The 20,317-nt window shown below is 53.4% G+C and overlaps 2 protein-coding genes across 10 annotated transcripts in view; one reads left to right on the plus strand and one right to left on the minus strand.

The window, feature by feature from the left end:
• Positions 1–7,046, minus strand: part of LOC129134577 (PHD finger protein 1-like) — a 44,028-nt gene extending 36,982 nt beyond the window's left edge. The window contains 4 exon segments of the mRNA XM_077191068.1: positions 2,289–2,384; positions 2,532–2,613; positions 4,660–4,793; positions 6,679–7,046. Of these exon segments, the coding sequence (XP_077047183.1) occupies positions 2,289–2,384; positions 2,532–2,613; positions 4,660–4,782 (301 nt within the window). The 5' untranslated portion in view covers positions 4,783–4,793; positions 6,679–7,046.
• Positions 7,047–7,592: 546 nt separating this feature from the next.
• The window catches only part of KIFC1 (kinesin family member C1), a 33,421-nt gene continuing 20,696 nt past the window's right edge, over positions 7,593–20,317 (plus strand). For 2 of the 9 annotated variants that reach the window (XR_013185364.1, XR_013185363.1), the window contains exons 1-6: positions 7,596–7,995; positions 8,069–8,177; positions 9,693–9,737; positions 10,775–11,015; positions 13,674–13,851; positions 17,446–17,613. Coding sequence is in view for 5 of the 9 variants with exons in the window: in XM_077191135.1 (XP_077047250.1) it covers positions 7,828–7,995; positions 8,069–8,177; positions 9,693–9,737; positions 10,775–11,015; positions 13,674–13,851; positions 17,446–17,613 (909 nt within the window). In the remaining 4 variants the exon portion in view is untranslated. Of the gene's footprint in view, positions 7,996–8,068; positions 8,178–9,692; positions 9,738–10,774; positions 11,016–13,673; positions 13,852–17,445; positions 17,614–20,317 lie in introns of all 9 variants that reach the window. The other 7 variants (XR_013185362.1, XR_013185361.1, XM_077191135.1 and 4 more) reach the window with 6 other exon arrangements.

Below are 20,317 nucleotides of genomic sequence, written 5' to 3' on the forward strand. Positions count from 1 at the left end.
ATTTTAGGAATTTCCCTTGCAGACACATTTTTCCCGTTTTTTCCCATTTTTTCCCGTTTTTTCCCCGTTTTCCTCCACATTTTTCCCATTTTTCTCCCATCTTCCCTCCCCGTTTTTCCTGGTTTTTCCCCCATTTTTCTCCCTATTTTGCCCCTCTTTTTCTCCAGTTTTTCTCCCATTTTTCCCGGGGTTTTTTCCCCGTTTTTTATCCCCATTTTTTCCCGGTTTTTTTCCCCGTTTTTTTTCCCGTTTTTTTCGCTGACCGTGCCGCACTTCCCGCACTGGAACAGGGAATTTTCGGGATTTTTTCCCCTGATTTTCTCCCAATTTTCTCCCTGTTTTTCCAGCTTTTTTCCCCCTTTCCCCCGCGTTTTCCCCCATTTTTCCAGGGTTTTTTCCCCCCGTTTTTCCCGGTTTTTTTCTCCCCATTGCCCTCTGTTTTTATCCCCATTTTCCCCCCATTTTCCCGGTTTTTTTCCCGTTTTTCCCCCATTTCCCCCGGAGTTTTTCTCCCCGTCCCCCCCCACTTTTCCCCCCAGTTTTTCCCCATTTTCCCCCATTTTCCCCCATTTTTTTCCCTGACCGTGGCCGCACTTCCCGCACCGCACCAGGGAATTTTCGGGATTTTTTTCCCCGTTTTTTTTCTCCCTATTCCCCCCCCATTCCCCCCCCCAATTTCCCCCCCATTTTCCCCCGTTTTCCCCCATTCCCCCCGGATTTTTTCCCCCCATTTTTCCCCCATTTTCCCCCATTTTTCCCCATTTTCCCCCATTTTTCCCCCATTTTTTCACTGACCGTGGCCGCACTTCCCGCACCGCACCAGGGAATTTTCGGGATTTTTTCCCCGTTTTTCCCCCATTCCCCCCGGATTTTTTCCCCCCATTTTTCCCCCTATTTTCCCCCCATTTTCCCCCATTTTCCCCCCATTTTTTCCCGTTTTCCCCCCGTTTTTCACTGACCGTGGCCGCACTTCCCGCACCGCACCAGGGAATTTTCGGGATTTTTTTTTTCCCGTTTTTTCCCCCATTTTCCCCCCATTTCCCCCCCTATTTTCCCCCTATTTTTCCCCCATTTCCCCCCAGTTTTTCCCCATTTTCCCCCATTTTCCCCCATTTTTTCCCTGACCGTGGCCGCACTTCCCGCACCGCACCAGGGAATTTTCGGGATTTTTTTCCCCGTTTTTTTCTCCCTATTCCCCCCCATTCCCCCCCCCAATTTCCCCCCCATTTTCCCCCGTTTTCCCCCATTCCCCCCGGATTTTTTCCCCCCCATTTTTCCCCCATTTTCCCCCATTTTTCCCCCATTTTCCCCCCATTTTTTCACTGACCGTGGCCGCACTTCCCGCACCGCACCAGGGAATTTTCGGGATTTTTTCCCCGTTTTTCCCCCATTCCCCCCGGATTTTTCCCCCCATTTTTCCCCCTATTTTCCCCCCATTTTCCCCCATTTTCCCCCCATTTTTTTCCCGTTTTCCCCCCGTTTTTCACTGACCGTGGCCGCACTTCCCGCACCGCACCAGGGAATTCTCGGGATTTTTTTTTTCCCGTTTTTTCCCCATTTTCCCCCCATTTTTTCCCCCATTTTTCCCCCCATTTTCCCCCATTTTTCCCCCCATTTTCCCCCATTTTTCCCCCCATTTTCCCCCAATATTCCCCCGTTTTTCGCTGACCGTGGCCGCACTTCCCGCACCGCACCAGGGAATTTTCGGGATTTTTTCCCCCGTTTTTCCCCCATTCCCCCCGGATTTTTTCCCCCATTTCCCCCCCATTTTCCCCCCCCATTTTTCCCCCATTTTCCCCCAATTTTTCCTCATTTTTCACTGACCGTGGCCGCACTTCCCGCACCGCACCAGGGAATTTTCGGGATTTTTTTCCCCGGGTTTTTTCTCCCTATTCCCCCGCATTTCCCCCCCAATTTTCCCCCCATTTTCCCCCGTTTTTCCCCATTCCCCCCGGATTTTTTCTCCCCATTTTTCCCCAATTTTTCCCCGTTTTTTCACTGACCGTGGCCGCACTTCCCGCACCGCACCAGGGAATTTTCGGGATTTTTTTCCCCCATTTCACCCGGATTGTTCCCCCCATTTCCCCCAATTTTCCCCCCATTTTTCCCCCATTTTCCCCCAATTTTCCCCATTTTTCACTGACCGTGGCCGCACTTCCCGCACCGCACCAGGGAATTTTCGGGATTTTTTCCCCCGTTTTTCCCCCATTCCCCCCGGATTTTTTCCCCCCATTTTCCCCCCGTTTTTCCCCCCATTTTCCCCCCATTTTTCCCCATTTTTCACTGACCGTGGCCGCACTTCCCGCACCGCACCAGGGAATTCTCGGCGTTCCGGGCGCTCCCGGCGCACACGCAGCACGCGGGGTCATCCCCGGGCTCGGCCGCTGGGGGGCGCCAGGAGCGCACGGAACGTTCATTACCCGTAATCAGCGCTAATTAACCGCTAATTAAGGGTTCATTAACCGCTAATTAAGGGTTCATTAACGCTAATGAGCCGCTAATGAAGGGGTTCACGGGGAATTGCGGCTCACCCGGGCTGATGTCTTTCCAGAGAACGAAAAATTGGGAATTGTCCTCGAATTGGATCAAACAGCCCCGGCGGGCAGCGTCCACCTGCGGGAACCCCAGCGGGGATTTGGGGGATTTTTGGGGGGAATTTTGGGATTTTGGGGGGATTTTGGGGCGATTTGGGGATATTGGGGGATTTTGGGATGGGATTTGAGGGGATTTTGGGGGGATTTTGGGGTTTTTGGGGAGATTTGGGGAGATTTGGCCAATTTTGGGGGATTTTTGGGGAGACTTCGGGGGATTTTGGGGCGATTTGGGGTATTTTGAGGGATTTGGGATATTGGGGGATTTGGGGGGATATTGGGGGATTTGGGAGATTTGGGAAGGGGTTTGGAGAGATTCGGGAGGGATTTGAGGGGATTTTTGGGGGGATTTTGGAAGGATTTGAGGGGGTTTTGGGGGATTTGGGAGGGATTTGAGGGGATTTTTTGGGGAGGGATTTGGGGGAATTTTGGGGATTTGGGGGGATTTTAGGGGATTTTGGGGGAATTTTGGGGGATTTGGGAGGGGGGTTGGGGAGATTTGGGGGATTTGGGAGGGATTTTGGGGGGCTTGAGGGGGTTTGGAGGATTTGGGAGGGGATTTTGGGGGATTTGAGAGGGAATTTCAGGATTTTGGAGGATTTGCGAGTGGATTTTGGGGGATTTGGGAGGGGGGTTGGCAGATTTTGGGGGGTTTGAGGAGATTTGGGGGAATTTTGGGATTTTGGGGGCATTTCAGGGGATTTGGGAGGGCATTTGGGGGGATTTTGGGGGCGTTTGGGGGGATTGAGGGGGATTTGGGGGCACTTTGAGGCGATTTGGGAGAGGATTTGGGGGATTTGGGAGGGGGTTTGGAGAGATTGGTGGATTTGGGGGATTTTGGGGGTTTTTCAAGGAATTTGGAAGGGATTTGGGGGGATTTTGGGGATTTCAGGGGATTTAGGGGGATTGAGGGGGGATTTGGAGGGGATTTGGGGGAGTTTTGGGGGATTCGGGGGATTTTAGGGGCTGGGTTTGAGCCAATTTTGGGGTGAGTTTGGGGGGTTTAGGGAGTTTTGGGCTGGGTTTGGGGTGTTTCAGGCTGTTTTGGGCAGTTTGGGGCTGTTTCAGGGCCATTTTTGGGCTGGTTTCGGTGTAGTTTGGGGTTGGTTTTGAGCAGTTTTTGGGCTGTTTCGGGGCTGGTTTGGGGCTATTTTGGTTCCATTTTTGGGGGTGTTTTTCTGGCTGGGTTTGGGGCCATTTTGGGCTGGTTTGGGGCCATTTGGGGCTGGTTTGGGGCTGTTTTGGGGCCATTTTGGGCTGGTTTAGGGCCATTTTGGGACTGGTTTGGGGCCATTTTGGGCTGTTTTTTGGGGCTGTTTCAGGGCCATTTTGGGGTCTGATTCGTGGCTGTTTCAGGGTCAGTTTTGGGGCTGGTTTTGGGTTGGGTTTTGGGCTGATTTAGGCCGGTTTCAGGGCTGTTTTGGGGCCAGTTTGGGGCTTTTGGGGGCTGTTTCAGGGCCATTTTTGAGGAGTTTTGGAGCTGTTTTGGGGCTGGTTTTGGGGCTGTTTCCAGGTTGGATTTTGGGGCTGTTTCAGGGTCCATTTTGGGGCTGTTTCAGGACCATTCTGGGGCAGTTTCATGGCCATTTTTGGGGCAGTTTTGGGGCTGTTTCATGGCCATTTTGGGGCAGTTTTGGGGCCATGTTTGGGGTGCTTTGGGGCTGTTTCATGGCCATTCTGGGGCAGTTTCATTGCCATTTTGGGGCTATTTCATGGCCATTTTGGGGCAGTTTCAGGGCAGTTTTGGGGCTGTTTCATGGCCATGTTTGGGGCAATTTTGGGGCAGTTTCAGGGCCATGTTTGGGGTGCTTTGAGGCTGTTTCATGGCCATTTTGGGGCTGTTTCAGGGCCATTTTGGGGCTGTTTCAGGGCCATTTTGGGGCTGTTTCAGGGTCCATTTTTGGGGCTGTTTCAGGCTGGTCTTGGGGCTGTTTCATGGCCATGTTTGGGGCAGTTTCATGGCCATGTTTGGGGCAGTTTTGGGGCAGTTTCATGGCCATGTTTGGGGCAGTTTCAGGGCCATGTTTGGGGTGCTTTGGGGCAGCTCTGGGGCAGTTTGGGCTCCCACCTTCTTGACCACGCCCAGGTACAGCAGTCCGTCTGTCCAGCGTGCCAGCACGTCCTGCCCCTCCCCGATCTGGGGGGGCCTCGGGGGGCTCGGGGGCGGCGCCCCCCCCTCGGCGGCCTCCATCACACCCGGGGCTGGGGGACACAGCGGCAATGGCACCCCAAAAACGGGCAAAGGGCGGCTTGGGGGACCCGGTTTGGGGAGGGGTCCCGGTTTGGGGAGGGGTCCCAGTTTGGGGAGGGGTCCCAGTTTGGGAGGGTCCCAGTTTGGGGGGTCCCAGTTTGGGGAGGGGGGTCTCAATTTGGGGAAAGGTCCCAGTTTGGGGGGTCCCAATTTGGGGAAAGGTTCCAGTTTGGGGAGGGTCTCAGTTTGGGTGATCCCAGTTTGGGGGGTTCTGGTTTGGGGACGGGTCCCAGTTTGAGAAGGGGCCCCAGTTTGAGGATTCCCAGTTTGGGGGGGTTCCAGTTTGGGGAGGGGTCCCAGTTTGGGGGGGTCTGGTTTGGGGAGGGGTCCCAGTTTGGGGAGGGGTCCCAGTTTGGGGGTCCCAGTTTGGAAGGGGTCCCAGTTTGAGGATTCCCAGTTTGGGGAGAGTTCCCAGTTTGGGTGATCCCAGTTTGGGGGGGGTCCCAGTTTGAGGAGGGGTCCCAGTTTGGGGGTCCCAGTTTGAGGATTCCCAGTTGGGGGGGGTGTGTGGTTTTGGGGAGGGGTCCCAGTTTGGGGGTCCCAGTTTGGGGAGGGATCTGAGTTTGGGGTGGTCCAGATTTGGGGGAGGGTCCCAGTTTGGGGGGGGTTTCAGTTTGGGGGGATCTCAGTTTGGGGAGGGTCCCAGTTTGGGGGTTCCCAGTTTGAGGATTCCCAGTTTGGGGGGGTCCCAGTTTGGGGGGGGGGTCCCAGTTTTGGGAAGTTCCAAGTTTGGGGGAGGGTCCCTGTTTGGGGAGGGGTCCCAGTTTAGGGGCTCCCAGTTAGGGTGGAGGTCCCAGTTTGGAGGGTCCCAGTTTGGGGGTTCCCAGTTTGGGGGGTCCCAGTTTGGGTGTCCCAGTTTGGGGGGCGCTGTCCCATATGAAGGGTCCCATTTTGGGGTGTCCCATGGGGGGATGGCTCCAGTTTTGGGATGTCCCTTATTTGGGGGGCGGGGTTCCGTGGGGGGAGGGTGTGTCCCGATTTTTGGGGTGTCCCATTCCCGGGGCGGGTCCCGTTTTTGGGGGTGTCCCCTTCCCATTGGGCTGTCCCTATTTCTGGGGGTCTGTCCCTATTTCAGGGGTGCATCCCTGTTTCTTTGGGGTCTGTCCCTATTTCTGCCATTCTGTCGCTATTTTTAGGGGTCTGTCCCTATTTCTGGGGGTCTGTCCCTGTTTTTGGGGTGCCTCCCTGTTTCTTTGGGGGTCTGTCCCTATTTCTGGGGGTCTGTCCCTATTTTTAGGGGTCTGTCCCTATTTCTGCCATTCTGTCGCTATTTTTGGGGTGCATCCCTGTTTCTTTGGGGTGTATCCTTATATTTTTGGGTTCTGTCCCTATTTCTGGGGTGCATCCCTGTTTCTTTGGGGTGCGTCCCTGTTTCTCTGGGGTGGTTCCCTATATTTTGGGGTTCTGTCCCTATATTTTGGGGTTCTGTCCCTATTTCTGGGGTGGTTCCCTATATTTTGGGGTCTGTCCCTATATTTTGGGGTTCTGTCCCTATTTCTGGGGTGGTTCCCTATATTTTGGGGTCTGTCCCTATATTTTGGGGTTCTGTCCCTATATTTTGGGGTCTGTCCCTGTTTTTGGGGTGCGTCCCTGTTTCTCTGGGGTGGTTCCCTATATTTTGGGGTCTGTCCCTATATTTTGGGGTTCTGTCCCTATATTTTGGGGTCCTGTCCCTGTTTCTCTGGGGTGCGTCCCTGTTTCTCTGGGGTGTATCCCTATATTTTGGGGTTCTGTCCCTATATTTTGGGGTTCTGTCCCTATATTTTGGGGTCTGTCCCTGTTTCTGGGGTGCGTCCCTGTTTCTCTGGGGCGGTTCCGGCGCGGGGGGGCTCTCACGCGGGCAGGGGTCCCGAGTCTCTGCTGCCGGTCCCGGGGGGTTCCCGGGGGTTCCCTGGGGGTTCCCGGGGGGTTCCCGGGGGTCCCGGGGGGGTCCCGGGGGTGTCGGCGCCCCCGGCCCGGCCCCGGCGGCCGCTGCGGGCGCGGGCGGCGTTGGCGGCGGGGCCGTGACGCAGCAGCGGCGGCGCGGGGGGGGCCGGGGGGGGCACACGAGGGACGGCGGCACCGGGGACCCCCCCGGGACCCCCCCGGGACCCCCCCGGGGATGGGAGGGGGCGGGGCCAAGGCCGAGACCCCAAAAACGCCCCCAAAATCCCCCCCCCCCTTCCCCCACTCCCCCCCACTCGCAGCCGGGGATGCCCCGCCGCGCTCAGGCCACGCCCATTGCGGGGGTGGCCACGCCCATTGCGCGCAAGCCACGCCTCCTTAACGCGCCCGCAGCGGCGCTGCAGAGGGCGGGGCCACGCCCACAACGTTATGGCCACGCCCACTTAACAACCAAGGGCCCAGCCGCCGCAGAGGCCGCGCCCACCGGGCTGAGGCCACGCCCCCAATGCGTGGATTTGGGGATATTTGGGTGGATTTAGGAAGGCTTCTGGGGCAGATTTGGGGATATTTGGGTGGATTTGGGGATATTTGGGTGGATTTGGGAACAGTTTGGATGGATTTGGGGATATTTTGGATGGATTTGGAGATATTTTGGGAGGATTTGGGGATATCTTAGATGATTTGGGGATATTTTGGGAGGATTTGGGGATATTATTGGTGGATTGGGGAATAGTTTGAGTGAATTTAGGGACATTTTAGATGGATTTGGGGATATTTGCGTAAATTTGGGGATGTTCGTGCTCTATGGGCGGGGCTTGACTCAGACCACGCCCCCTCCCCAACAACCAAAACAAGACCGTGCTTTACATGCCCACGCCCACTGTATAAACCCCGCCCTCTCTCCTCTCAGCCAATCCTCGCCCTCTCCCACCACACAAGCCCCGCCCCCTCAGCCGTTACCCCTTGGCGGGCGAACCTCCACCCTCCCTGACCCCGCCCCGCGCTCCCATTGGCTCTCCCTACTCCCACCTCGCTCTCCCATTGGCCAAACCCCATGAGGGGCGGGCCCACCCCTCCCACCTCGCCCCGCCATTGGCCGCAATGTGCGCGCGGCGGTTTGAAGGCGCGCGGGACAAGATGGCGGCGCCGCCTCAGGCCGGTCCCGCAGCGCTCCCGGGGCCGCGCCCGGGGCTCTCGCGGCTGCCGGTGGCCCGGGGCCAGGAGAAGCGGGCCCCGTCCGAGGGCCCGCCCGCCGCTCCTCCCCAGCAGGTGCGGAGGGAGCGCTCCCCGCGCGGGCTCGGCCCGGCCCTGCCCGCGCCTGACGCCGTTTGTCCCCTGACAGAAACGATCGCGGACCGGGCTCGGGCCCGGAGCTGCCAAGGCCGCGCCCAAGGCCCCGCTCAGGGCCCCGCTGCGAACGCTGGGCCCCGCCGCGGCGGCGGGGAAGAACGGTACGGGGGGAAACGGGGCACGGAGCGGAGAGCGGGCTCCGAAAGGGGATTTGGGGGGGTTTATGTGGTTTGGGGGCATTTAATGGGGTTTGGGGGGGTCTAATGGGGGTCTGGGGCAGGTAAAGGGGATTTGGGGGCATTTAATGGGGGTCTGGGGGCAGGTAAAGGGGATTTGGGGGCAGTTAAAGGGGATTTGGGGGGGTCTAATGGGGTTTGGGGGCAGTTAAAGGGGATTTGGGAGGGTCTAATGGGATTTGGGGGGGTCTAATGGGATTTGGGGGCATTTAATGGGGGTGTAGGGGCAGGTAAAGGGGATTTGGGGGCATTTAATGGGGATCTGGGGCAGTTCAAGGGGATTTGGGGGCATTTAATGGGGTTTGGGGGCAGTTCAAGGGGATTTGGGGGATTTAAAGGAGGGAGTCTGGGGCAGGTAAAGGGGATTTGGGGGCAGTTAAAGGGGATTTGGGGGGGTCTAATGGGGTTTGGGGGCAGTTAAAGGGGATTTGGGAGGGTCTAATGGGATTTGGGGGGGTCTAATGGGATTTGGGGGCATTTAATGGGGGTGTAGGGGCAGGTAAAGGGGATTTGGGGGCATTTAATGGGGATCTGGGGCAGTTCAAGGGGATTTGGGGGCATTTAATGGGGTTTGGGGGCAGTTCAAGGGGATTTGGGGATTTAAAGGAGGGAGTCTGGGGCAGGTAAAGGGGATTTGGGGGATTTAATGGGGGTCTGGGGCAGTTCAAGGGGATTTGGGGGCATTTAATGGGGTTTGGGGCAGGTAAAGGGGATTTGGGGGCATTTAATGGGGATCTGGGGCAGTTCAAGGGGATTTGGGGGCATTCAGAGCGGCTATGTTGCAGTTAAAGGGGATTTTAGGGGATTTAATGGGGATTTGGGGGACTTAAAGGGGATTTGGGGCAGTTAAAGGGGATGTTGGGGGCATTTATTGGAGGTCTGGGGCAGTTCAAGTGGATTTGGGGGCATTTAATGGGGATTTGGGGCAGTTAAAGGGGATTTGGGGGGTTTAGAGGGGATCTGGGGGCATTTGGGGCAGTTGAAGGGGATTTAGGGGTTCTAGAGGGGTTTTGGGGGCAGTTGAAGGGGATTTGGGGCAGTTCAAGGGGCTTTGGGGACATTTGGGGGATTTCAAGGGGCTTTGGGGAGGGCTCAGTGTGGCCTGGGGGGTGTCAGGGGGTTCAAACCCCCCCCAATGTCCCCAATGTGTCCCCAATGTCCCCAATGTCCTCAATGTGTCCCCAATGTGTCCCCAATGTCCCCAATGTGTCCCCAATGTGTCCCCAATGTCCCCAATGTATCCCCAATGTCCCCAATGTGTCCCCAATGTGTCCCCAATGTCCCCAGTGTCCCCAGTGTGTCCCCAATGTGTCCCCAATGTGTCCCCAATGTCCCCAGTGTCCCCAGTGTGTCCCCAATGTGTCCCCAATGTCCCCAATGTGTCCCCAATGTGTCCCCAATGTGTCCCCAATGTCCTCAATGTGTCCCCAATGTCCCCAGATGGCCCTCGGAAGGCGGCGTCAGTGGCAGCTGCTCCCAGGGCAGGTGAGACCTGAGAGCCCCCAGTGTCCCCAGGACCCCTCCCCAATGTCCCCAATGTCCCCAGGACCCCTCCCCAATGTCCCCACACCTCTCCCAGTGTCCCCAACCCCTCCCCAGTGTCCCCAGGGCCACCTGTCCCCAGTGTCCCCAGGTCTCTCACCAATGTCCCCAAGCCCCCCCAATGTCCTCTGTCCCTTCCTCATGGCCCCAAACCTCTCCCAGTGTCCCCAAGCCCTTTCCAGTGTCCCCAGCCCCTCCTCAGGGTCCCCAGGGTCCCCTCCTGATGTCCCCAGGGTCCCCTTTGGCACCCCCTCAATGTCCCCAAGGCCACCCTTTCCCTGTCCCCAAGCCACTCCTGATGTCCCCAGGTCTCTCACCAATGTCCCCAAGCCCCCCCAATGTCCTTGGTCCCTTCCTCATGACCCCAAGCCCTCCCCAGTGTCCCCAACTCCTCCCCAGTGTCCCCAGGGTCCCCTCCTGATGTCCCCAGGGTCCCCTTTGGCACCCCCTCAGTGTTCCCAAGGCTGCCCTTTCCCTGTCCCCAAGCCCCTCCCCATGTCCCCAAGGCCCAGGACCTTCTGTCCCAGGGCTCCCCCCGCAGTGTCCCCAAGCCCCTCCCAATGTCCCCAAACTCCCCTCCAATGTCCCCACTCTGCATCCCAATGTCCCCACTCCTCCTCTGATGTCCCCAGTCCCTTTCCCAATGTCCCCAAACCCCTCTGGGTGTCCCCAATCCCCTCAGAATGTCCCCACTCCCCTCTGGATGTCCCCAATCCCCTCTGGATGTCCCCAATCCTCTCTGGATGTCCCCAGTCCCCCGTGGATGTCCCCAATCCCTTCCCCAATGTCCCCAGTCCCCCCTGGATGTCCCCAATCCCCTTTGTCCCTCCCCAGGCTCAGCCACGAGCACGGCGAGCTCCAAGGGCGCCTGTCCCCAATCCCCCCTGGATGTCCCCAGTCCCCCCTGGATGTCCCCAAATCCCCCTGGATGTCCCCAATCCCCCCAGAATGTCCCCAATCCCCCTTTTCCCCCCCCCCAGGCTCAGCCACGAGCACGGCGAGCTCCAAGGGCGCCCCCAAGCGGCCGCCCTGGGACCTGCGGGGGCAGCTCGGGGACCTGCGGGAGGCGCTGGGCCGGGCCCAGGAGCGGCTGCAGGGCCTGGACAGCGAGAAAAGGGAACTGGAGAGCGGCAACCGAGCCCTGAGAGAGCGGCTGCAGCAGCTGCAGAGGGAGCTGGGAGAGAGGGAGAGCCGGGAGAGCAGCCTGTGCACCAGGGTCGGGTGAGAAATGGGCCTAAATCCGCTTAAAACTGCACAAAAATCCATCCAAACCTGCCCCAAATGCACCCACATCCCCTGCAGAGGGAGCTGGGCGAGAGGGAGAGCAGAGAGAGCAGCCTGTGCACCAGGGTCGGGTGAGAAATGGGCCTAAATGGGCCTAAATCTGCTTAAAACTGCACCTAATCCCCTGAAACCTGCACCTAAATCCAGCAAAACCTGCCCCAAATGCACCCACATCCCCCTGCTGGGAGAGAGGGAGAGCTGGGAGAGCAGCCTGTGCACCAGGGTCGGGTGAGAAATGTACCCAAATCCCCTGAAACCTGCACAAAAATCCAGCAAAACCTGCCCCAAATCCATCCAAACCTGCCCCAAATGCACTGAAACCTGCCCAAAACACACCCACATCCCCCTACTGGGAGAGAGGGAGAGCAGGGAGAGCAGCCTGTGCACTAGGGTCAGGTGAGAAACGGGCCTAAATCCCCTGAAACCTGCACCTAAATCTGCTTAAAACTGCCCCAAATCCATCAAAACCTGCCCCAAACGCACCCACATCCCCCTGCAGAGGGACCTGGGAGAGAGGGAGAGCAGAGAGAGCACCCTGTGCACCAGGGTCGGGTGAGAAATGGGCCTAAATGGGCCTAAATCTGCTTAAAATCCACTGAAAACTGCTCTAAATCCATCCAGACTGCCCCAAATGCATCAAAACCTGACCAAAATCCTGATAAACTGCACCAAAATCCATCCAGACTGCCTCAAAATCCTGAAAAACTGCCCCCAAATCCACCAAAACTGAACCAAAATCATCCAAACTGCCCCAAAATCCATCAAAGCCTGACCAAAATCCATCCAAACCTGACGAAAATCCTTCAAACTGCCCCAAAATCAATCAAAACCTACCCCAAAATCCATCAAAACCAGACTAAAATCCATCCAAACTGCCCCAAAATCCTCCAAACCTGACCACAATCCATCTAAAGTGCCCCAAAATCCTCCAAACCTGACTAAAATCCATTAAACTGTCCCAAAATCCACCAAAACCTGACTAAAATCCATCAAACTGCCCCAAAATCCACCAAAACCCCTCCAAAGTGCCCCAAATTCCCCTCGTGAGGGAGCACAGGTGCTGTGAGAGCAGCCTCAGCTCCAGAGTTGGGTGAGGAATGCACCAAAATCCATCAAAAATGCACCAAAATCCATCAAAAATGCACCAAAATCCATCAAAACTGTCCCAAATCCCTAAAAATCCTGCTCTGGAGGGAGTGGGAATGCTGAGAAAATTAAAATCCCTTAAAATCCCTCAAAAGATCCCTCCTGATATTCCCTAAAACCCTCCTGAAAAATTCCTAATTCACCTCAAATTCACCTAAAATCCTCCAAATGTGGTTTTTCCTAGATCTACTCAAGATCCCCTCAAAATTTCTCTAAAAGCTGTCAAAAGTTCCTGGAATTCCCCAAAAGTCCCCCAAATTATCCCACATTTCCCCCAAATTTTCCTTTGAAATTTGAGATTCCCAAAATTCCTTCAGAACCCTTTGGAAAATCCCTGAAATTTCCACAAATCCCCTCAAAACCCCTGAAGATCCCCATAATTCCCTCAGAATCCTTCTGAAATTCCTGAAATTTCCACAAATTGATCCAAACTCCCTCAAGGTCCCCAAAATTCCCTCAGAACCCTTCTGAAATTCCTGAAGTTTCCACAAATTGCTCCAAAACCCCTCAAGATCCCCAAAATTCCGTCAGAACCGTTTGGGAAATCCCAGAAAATTCCCCAAATCCCCTCAAAACCCCTCATGATCCCCAAAATCCCCTCAGAGCTCTTCGGAAAATCCCTGAAATTTCCACAAATCTCCTCAAAACCCCTCAAGATCCCCAATGTTCCCTCAGAACCCTTCAGGAAATCCCTGAAATTTCCTGAATCCCCTCATGATCCCAAATATTTCCCTCAGAACTCTTCAGGAAATCCCTGAAATTTCCTGACTCCCTTCAAGATGCCCAATATTCCCTCAGAACCCTTCAGAAAATCCCTGAAATTTCCTGACTCCCCTCAAGATCCCCAATATTCCCTCAGAACCCTTCAGGAAATCCCTGAAATTTCCTGAATCCCCTCAAGATGCCCAATATTCCCTCAGAACCCTTCAGGAAATCCCTGAAATTTCCTGAATCCCCTTATGATCCCCAATATTCCCTCAGAATCTTTCAGGAAATCCCTGAAATTTCCTGAATCCCCTCATGATCTCCAAAAGTCCCTCAGAACCCTTCAGGAAATCCCTGAAATTTCCTGAATCCCCTCATGATCTCCAAAAGTCCCTCCGAACCCTTCAGGAAATCCCTGAAATTTCCTGAATCCCCTCAAGATCTCCAAAAGTCCCTCCGAACCCTTCAGGAAATCCCTGAAATTTCCTGACTCCCCTCATGATCCCCAACATTTCCCTCAGAACTCTTCAGGAAATCCCTGAAATTTCCTGACTCCCCTCAAGATGCCCAATATTCCCTCAGAACCCTTCAGGAAATCCCTGAAATTTCCTGAATCCCCTCATGATCTCCAAAAGTCCCTCCGAACCCTCCTGAAAATTCCCCAAATCCCTCAAGAAACTCACCCAAAACGCCTCGAACTGCCCTAAAATCCCGGATTTTCTGGGATTTCCCCATTTCCCACAGCTCCCTGGAGCTGGAGGTGTCTCAGTGCCGTGAGGAGCTGGAGCAGAGCCGGGGCCGGGTGGAGGCCCTGGAGGCCGAGGAGCGGCGGCTGCAGGCTGAGGAGCAGCAGCGGCGGCAGGAGAGGGACGAGGCCCTGGGCCGGGCACAGGCGCTGTCGGAGCAGCTGGAGAACACTGGGGTAGGGCCCCCAATTCCTGAGAAATCCCTGAAAAAATGGGAATTTTGGAGCCATTTTGAGCTTTCCCATCTGGAATCCATCGGGGGGGGTGGGGGGGGGGGGGTGTAAAAAATGGCGGGAAGCTGTGAGGGGAAAATCCGCCAGGGGGCGCCAAAAAGGGCGGGAAAATGAGGGGTTGGCACCAATTTGGGTTTTTTTGCACCAAAATCGCTCTGAAAGTGCCTTGAAATGTGGGGGAAATGGGAATTTTCACCAATCCAGCTGCTTCTGGCTCCAAAATCCTCAAGGGTTCCTGAAAATGTGCAAAAAACCCTGGGATTTTGGAGCTGTTTTGTTGCTCTCTGACCTCAAATCCGCCAGGGGGCACCAAAAAAGGAGGGGAAATGTGGGGTTTGTGCCAATTCCGGCTTTCTTGGAGTCAAAATCCTTCAGGGGAACTTCAAAACTTGGGAAAGGTGGGAATTTTCACTAATTCAGCTGCTTTTGCACCCAAAATCCCTCAGGGGGTGCTTCAGAATCCACAAAAAACCCGGGAATTTGGAGCTGTTTTGTTGCTCCAGAGGCCCCAGAAAGTGGCAGGAAAATGAGGGTTTGTGGCAATTCCGGCTTTTTGGTGTCAGAAATTCTTCAGAGGTACCCCTCACAATGTGGGGAAAATGGGAATTTTCACCAATTCAGCTGCTTTTGCACCCAAAATCCCTCAGGGGGTGCTTCAAAATTAATTAAAAACTGGGATTTTAGAGCTGTTCAGTCACTCTCCAGGTTGAAAGCCACCAGGAGTGCCAGAAAAGGTTGGGAAAATGAGGGGGTTGTATCAATTCTGGATTTTTTGGTGTCAAAATTTCTCAGGGAATGCCTAAAAATATGGGGAAAATTGTGAAAAATGGGGATTTTTGACAACACAACTGATTTTGCACCCAAAATCCCTCAAGGTGTCCAAAATGTTGGAAAAAAAGGGAATTTGAATCATTTTTGCTGTGTTTCAACTCGAAATCTGCTAGGGGGCGCCAAAAAAGGCGGGAAACGAGGGCTTTGCCTGGATTGTGGCAAAACCCCTCAGAAAACACCTCAAAATATGGGAATTTTAACCCCAAATTCCTGGGAAAATGTCAGAAAATCTGCAAAATATGAGGAAAACCAGGGCTTTTTTTTGCGAATTTCTCTACTGAGCACCAGAAAATACCTCAAAATATGGGAATTTTAACCCCAAATTCCTGGGAGAATGTCAGAAAGTCTGCAAAATATGAGGAAAACCGGGGTTTTTTTGTGCATTTCTCTACTGAGCATCAGAAAATACCTCAAAATATGGGAATTTTAACCCCAAATTCCTGGGAGAATGTCAGAAAATCTGCAAAATATGAGGAAAACCGGGGTTTTATTGCGAGTTTCTCTACTGAGCAGCTGAAAAGGCTCAGAAACAATGGGCGAATGTGGTGCCAAATGTTGGGGGGGAAAAAAGGGAATTTGAATCATTTTTTGCTGTGTTTCAACTCGAAATCCGCTAGGGGGTGCCAAAAAAAGGCGGGAAAATGAGGAGTTTGCCTGGATTGTGGCAAAACCCCTCAGAAAACGCCTCAGAATATGGGAATTTTAACCCCAAATTCCTTGGAGAATGTGAAAAAAGCCAATCACTTGCTTTTAAAATTTTAAAAGTTTAATAGTAATAAAATGGTTCTAAAAATTGTAATACAATTGGAGTAATAATAATTTGGACAAATCGAATTAGGACAATATGAGGCAATAAATACAAAGAGTTATGGACATCCAGGTATCTTTTTCTGGGTAGCACGAGCCCAAAAAAGGACCCACATTAACAGAGAATTAACCCTTAAAAACAATAACTTGTTGCATATTCATACACTTCATACATGATGCAGAAATTCCATTCAAATACAGGATTCTGGTCATCAACTTCTTCCTCTGAATCCTAACAGTGCCTTCAAGATGGGAAGAAGTTCATGTCTTCTGATAAGAGGGCAATAAATTCTTTTTTCTGAAAGATTCAGGTGTCCTGGGGCTGCTCTCTGGTGCGAGTGCCTCATTTCTTTCTTCAAAAAATCCCACTAACATAGTTCTTATTTTAACTACAAAAGTTACCTTTGAATTACAAAACTACATTTATCATATTATTAAAATTTTAATACAGTACTACTAATTAATACATCAAAATACAGATGGTAAATAATTCTGTAGAGCCATATAACATGCACTTTTCACAGAGAATATCAGAAAATCTGCAAAATAGGAGGAAAACCGGGATTTTTTTTGTGAGTTTCTCTCCTGAGAGGCTGAAAAGGCTCAGAAGCCTGGGGGGAATTGGGGATTTTGAGGGTTTTTCTGCCAAAGGCTCAGAAGCTTGGGGGGATTGAGGATTTTGAGGGTTTTTTGCAGAAGGCTCAGAAGCTTTGGGGTATTGGGGGGGATTTTGAGGGTTTTTTGCAGAAGGCTCAGAAGCCAGGGGGGAATTTGGGATTTTGAGGATTTTTGGCAGAAGGCTCAGAAGCGAGGGGAGAATTTGGGATTCTGAGGGTTTTTGGCAGAAGCCAGGGGGAATTGGGGATTTTGAGGGTTTTTCTGCCAAAGGCTCAGAAGCTTGGGGGAATTGGGGATTTTGAGGGTTTTCTGCAGAACGCTCAGAAGCTTTGGGGAATTTGGGGGGATTTTGAGGGTTTTTTGGCAGAAGGCTCAGAAGCCAGGGGGGAATTGGGGATTTTGAGGGTTTTTTGCCAAAGGCTCAGAAGCTTGGGGGGAATTGGGGATTTTGAGAGTTTTTGGCAGAAGGCTCAGAAGCTTGGGGGGATCTGGGGATTTTGAGGGTTTTTTGCAGAACGCTCAGAAGCTTTGGGGAATTGGGGATTTTGAGGGTTATTTGCAGAAGGCTCAGATTCTTGGGGGGATTGAGGATTCTGAGGGTTTTCTGCAGAAGGCTCAGAAGCTTGGGGGCAAATTGGGGATTTTGAGGGTTTTTTGCAGAAGGCTCAGAAGCCTTGTGGAATTGGGGGGGATTTTGAGGATTTTTTGCAGAAGGCTCAGAAGCTTTGTGGAATTGGGGGGGATTTTGAGGGTTTTTGGCAGAAGGCTCAGAAGCTTTGTGGAATTTGGGGGGATTTTGAGGGTTTTTGGCAGAAGGCTCAGATTCTTGGGGGAATTGGGGATTTTGAGGGTTTTTTGCAGAAGGCTCAGAAGCTTTGGGGAATTGGGGGGGATTCTGAGGGTTTTTGGCAGAAGGCTCAGAATCGAGGGGGAATTGGGGATTCTGAGGATTTTTGGCAGAATGCTCAGAAGCTTTGTGGAATTGGGGGTGATTCTGAGGGGTTTTGGCAGAATGCTCAGAATCTTTGTGGAACTGGAGGGGATTCTGAGGGTTTTCTGCAGAATGCTCAGCTTTGTGGAACTGGGGGTGATTCTGAGGGGTTTTTTTGCACAAGGCTCAGAATCTTTGTGGAACTGGGGGTGATTCTGAGGGGTTTTTTTGCACAAGGCTCAGAATCTTTGTGGAACTGGGGGTGATTCTGAGTTTTTTTTGCACAAGGCTCAGAATCTTTGTGGAACTGGGGGTGATTCTGAGGGGTTTTTTTGCATTTCCCCCCTCAGGCCCAGCTGCAGCAGGCGCAGCAGCAGCTGCAGGAGCAGCTGGAGCAGGTGGCGGCGCTGCGCGAGCTCGAGGCCTCGCAGCGGGCGCTGCTGGCCGAGCACGAGGAGCGCATCCACCTGCTGGAGATGGAGCGGCGCCGCCTGCACAACGACATCCAGGAGCTCCGGGTACGGCTTTGGGTGCTGTGTTCTGGGGGGGAGGGACTGAGGGGGGAGGCCTCAATGGGGGAATCCCTGTTTTTGGGGGGTTTTCCTATTTGGGAATATCTGCGTGTTCTGCATGAGGGGACACCCCCGGTTCCTGTGAGGGGAGACACCCTGGACCAGGCTCAATGACTGAACCCCAAGTTTTTAGGGGTTTTTCAAGGAAATGTCTGTGTGTTCTGTGTGAAGGGAGACCCTGGGATTACCCTTGAGGCCTGAATCCCATTTTTGTGGGGTTTTTCCAGGAGAACATCTGTGTGTTCTGTGTGAGGGGAGATCCCCTGTTCCTGAGGGGGGAGACCCCCCAGAAACAGGCCCAATGACTAAACCACGATTTTTTGGGATTTTCTGGGGGAATATCTGTGTGTTCTGTGTGAGGGGAGACCCAGGGACTGCTCCCAAGGGCTGAATCCTATTTTTGTGGAGTTTTGTGTGTTGGAATATCTGTGTGTTCTGTGTGGGAATATCTGCGTGTTCTGTGTGAGGGGAAGATCCCCTGTTCCTGAGGGGGGAGACCCCCAGAACCAGGCCCAATGACTAAATCCCAATATTTTGGGATTTTCCAGGGAAATATCTGTGTGTTTTGTGTGAGATGAGACCCCCCTGGATTGCTCCCAAGGGCTGAATCCCAATTTTGTGGGGTTTTGTCAGAGAAACATCTGCATGAGGGGACACCCCCGGTTCCTGAGGGGGGAGACACCATGGACCAGGCCCAATGACTGAACCCCAAGTTTTTAGGGGTTTTTCAAGGAAATGTCTGTGTGTTCTGTGTGAGGGGAGACCCTGGGACTGCTCCCAAGGGCTGAATCCCATTTTTGTGGAGTTTTCTCAGGAAAACATCTGCGTGTTCTGTGTGAGGGGACACCCCCGGTTCCTGAGCGGGGAGACACCATGGACCAGGCCCAATGAGTGAATCATGATTTGTTTGGGTTTTCCAGGGGAATATCTGTGTGTTCTGTGTGAGGGGAGACCCCCAGGACTGCCCTTGAGGGCTGAATCCCGATTTTGTGGGGTTTTTTCAGGAAAACTGCACATTCTGTGTGAGGGGAGATCCCCTGGTTCCTGAGGGGAGAGACCCTCAGGACTGGGTCCAATGACTGAACCCCAAGTGTTTTGGGGTTTTTCAAGGAAATGTCTGTGTGTTCTGTGTGAGGGGAGACCCTGGGACTGCTCCCAAGGGCTGAATCCCATTTTTGTGGGGTTTTTTCAGGAAAACATCTGCGTGTTCTGTGTGAGGGGAAGATCCCCTGTTCCTGAGGGGGGAGACCCCCAGAACCAGGCCCAATGACTAAATCCCAATATTTTGGGATTTTCCAGGGAAATATCTGTGTGTTTTGTGTGAGATGAGACCCCCCTGGATTGCTCCCAAGGGCTGAATCCCAATTTTGTGGGGTTTTGTCAGAGAAACATCTGCATGAGGGAACACCCCCGGTTCTTGAGCGGGGAGACACCATGGACCAGGCTCAATGAGTGAACCCCAAGTTTTTAGGGGTTTTTCAGAGAAATGTCTGTGTGTTCTGTGTGAGGGGAGACCCTGGGACTGCTCCCAAGGGCTGAATCCCATTCTTGTGGGGTTTTTCAGGAAAACATCTGCGTGTTCTGTGTGAGGGGAGACCCCTGGTTCCTGAGCAGGGAGACACCCTGGATCAGGCCCAATGAGTGAATCATGATTTGTTTGGGTTTTCCAGGGGAATATCTGTGTGTTCTGTGTGAGGGGAGACCCTGGGACTGCTCCCAAGGCCTGAATCCCATTTTTGTGGAGTTTTCTCAGGGGAATATCTGTGTGTTCTGCATGAGGGGACACCCCCGGTTCCTGTGAGGGGAGACACCATGGATCAGGCCTAATGGCTGAACCCCAAGTTTTTAGGGGTTTTTCAGAGAAATGTCTGTGTGTTCTGTGTGAGGGGAGACCCTGGGACTGCTCCCAAGGGCTGAATCCCATTTTTGTGGAGTTTTCTCAGGAAAACATCTGCGTGTTCTGTGTGAGGGGACACCCCCGGTTCCTGAGCGGGGAGACACCCTCGACCAGGCCCAATGAGTGAATCATGATTTGTTTGGGTTTTCCAGGGGAATATCTGTGTGTTCTGTGTGAGGGGAGACCCCCAGGACTGCCCCTGAGGGCTGAATCCCGATTTTGTGGGGTTTTTTCAGGAAAACTGCACATTCTGTGTGAGGGGAGATCCCCTGGTTCCTGAGGGGAGAGACCCTCAGGACTGGGTCCAATGGCTGAACCCCAAGTGTTTTGGGGTTTTTCAAGGAAATATCTGTGTGTTCTGTGTGAGGGGAGACCCTGGGACTGCTCCCAAGGGCTGAATCCCATTCTTGTGGGGTTTTTCAGGAAAACATCTGCGTGTTCTGTGTGAGGGGAGACCCCCAGCTCCTGAGGGGAATGAGACCCCCAGAACCAGGCCCAATGACTAAATCCCAATATTTTGGGATTTTCCAGGGAAATATCTGTGTGTTTTGTGGGAGATGAGACCCCCCTGGATTGCTCCCAAGGGCTGAATCCCAATTTTGTGGGGTTTTGTCAGAGAAACACCTGCATGAGGGAACACCTCCAGTTCCTGAGGGGGGAGACACCATGGACCAGGCCTAATGACTGAATCCCAATTTTTTGGGGTTTTTCAAGGAAATGTCTGTGTGTTCTGTGTGAGGGGAGATCCTGGGA

Source organism: Agelaius phoeniceus, chromosome 27 (assembly GCF_051311805.1).
Source record: "Agelaius phoeniceus isolate bAgePho1 chromosome 27, bAgePho1.hap1, whole genome shotgun sequence".
NCBI classification, from domain to species: domain Eukaryota; kingdom Metazoa; phylum Chordata; class Aves; order Passeriformes; family Icteridae; genus Agelaius; species Agelaius phoeniceus.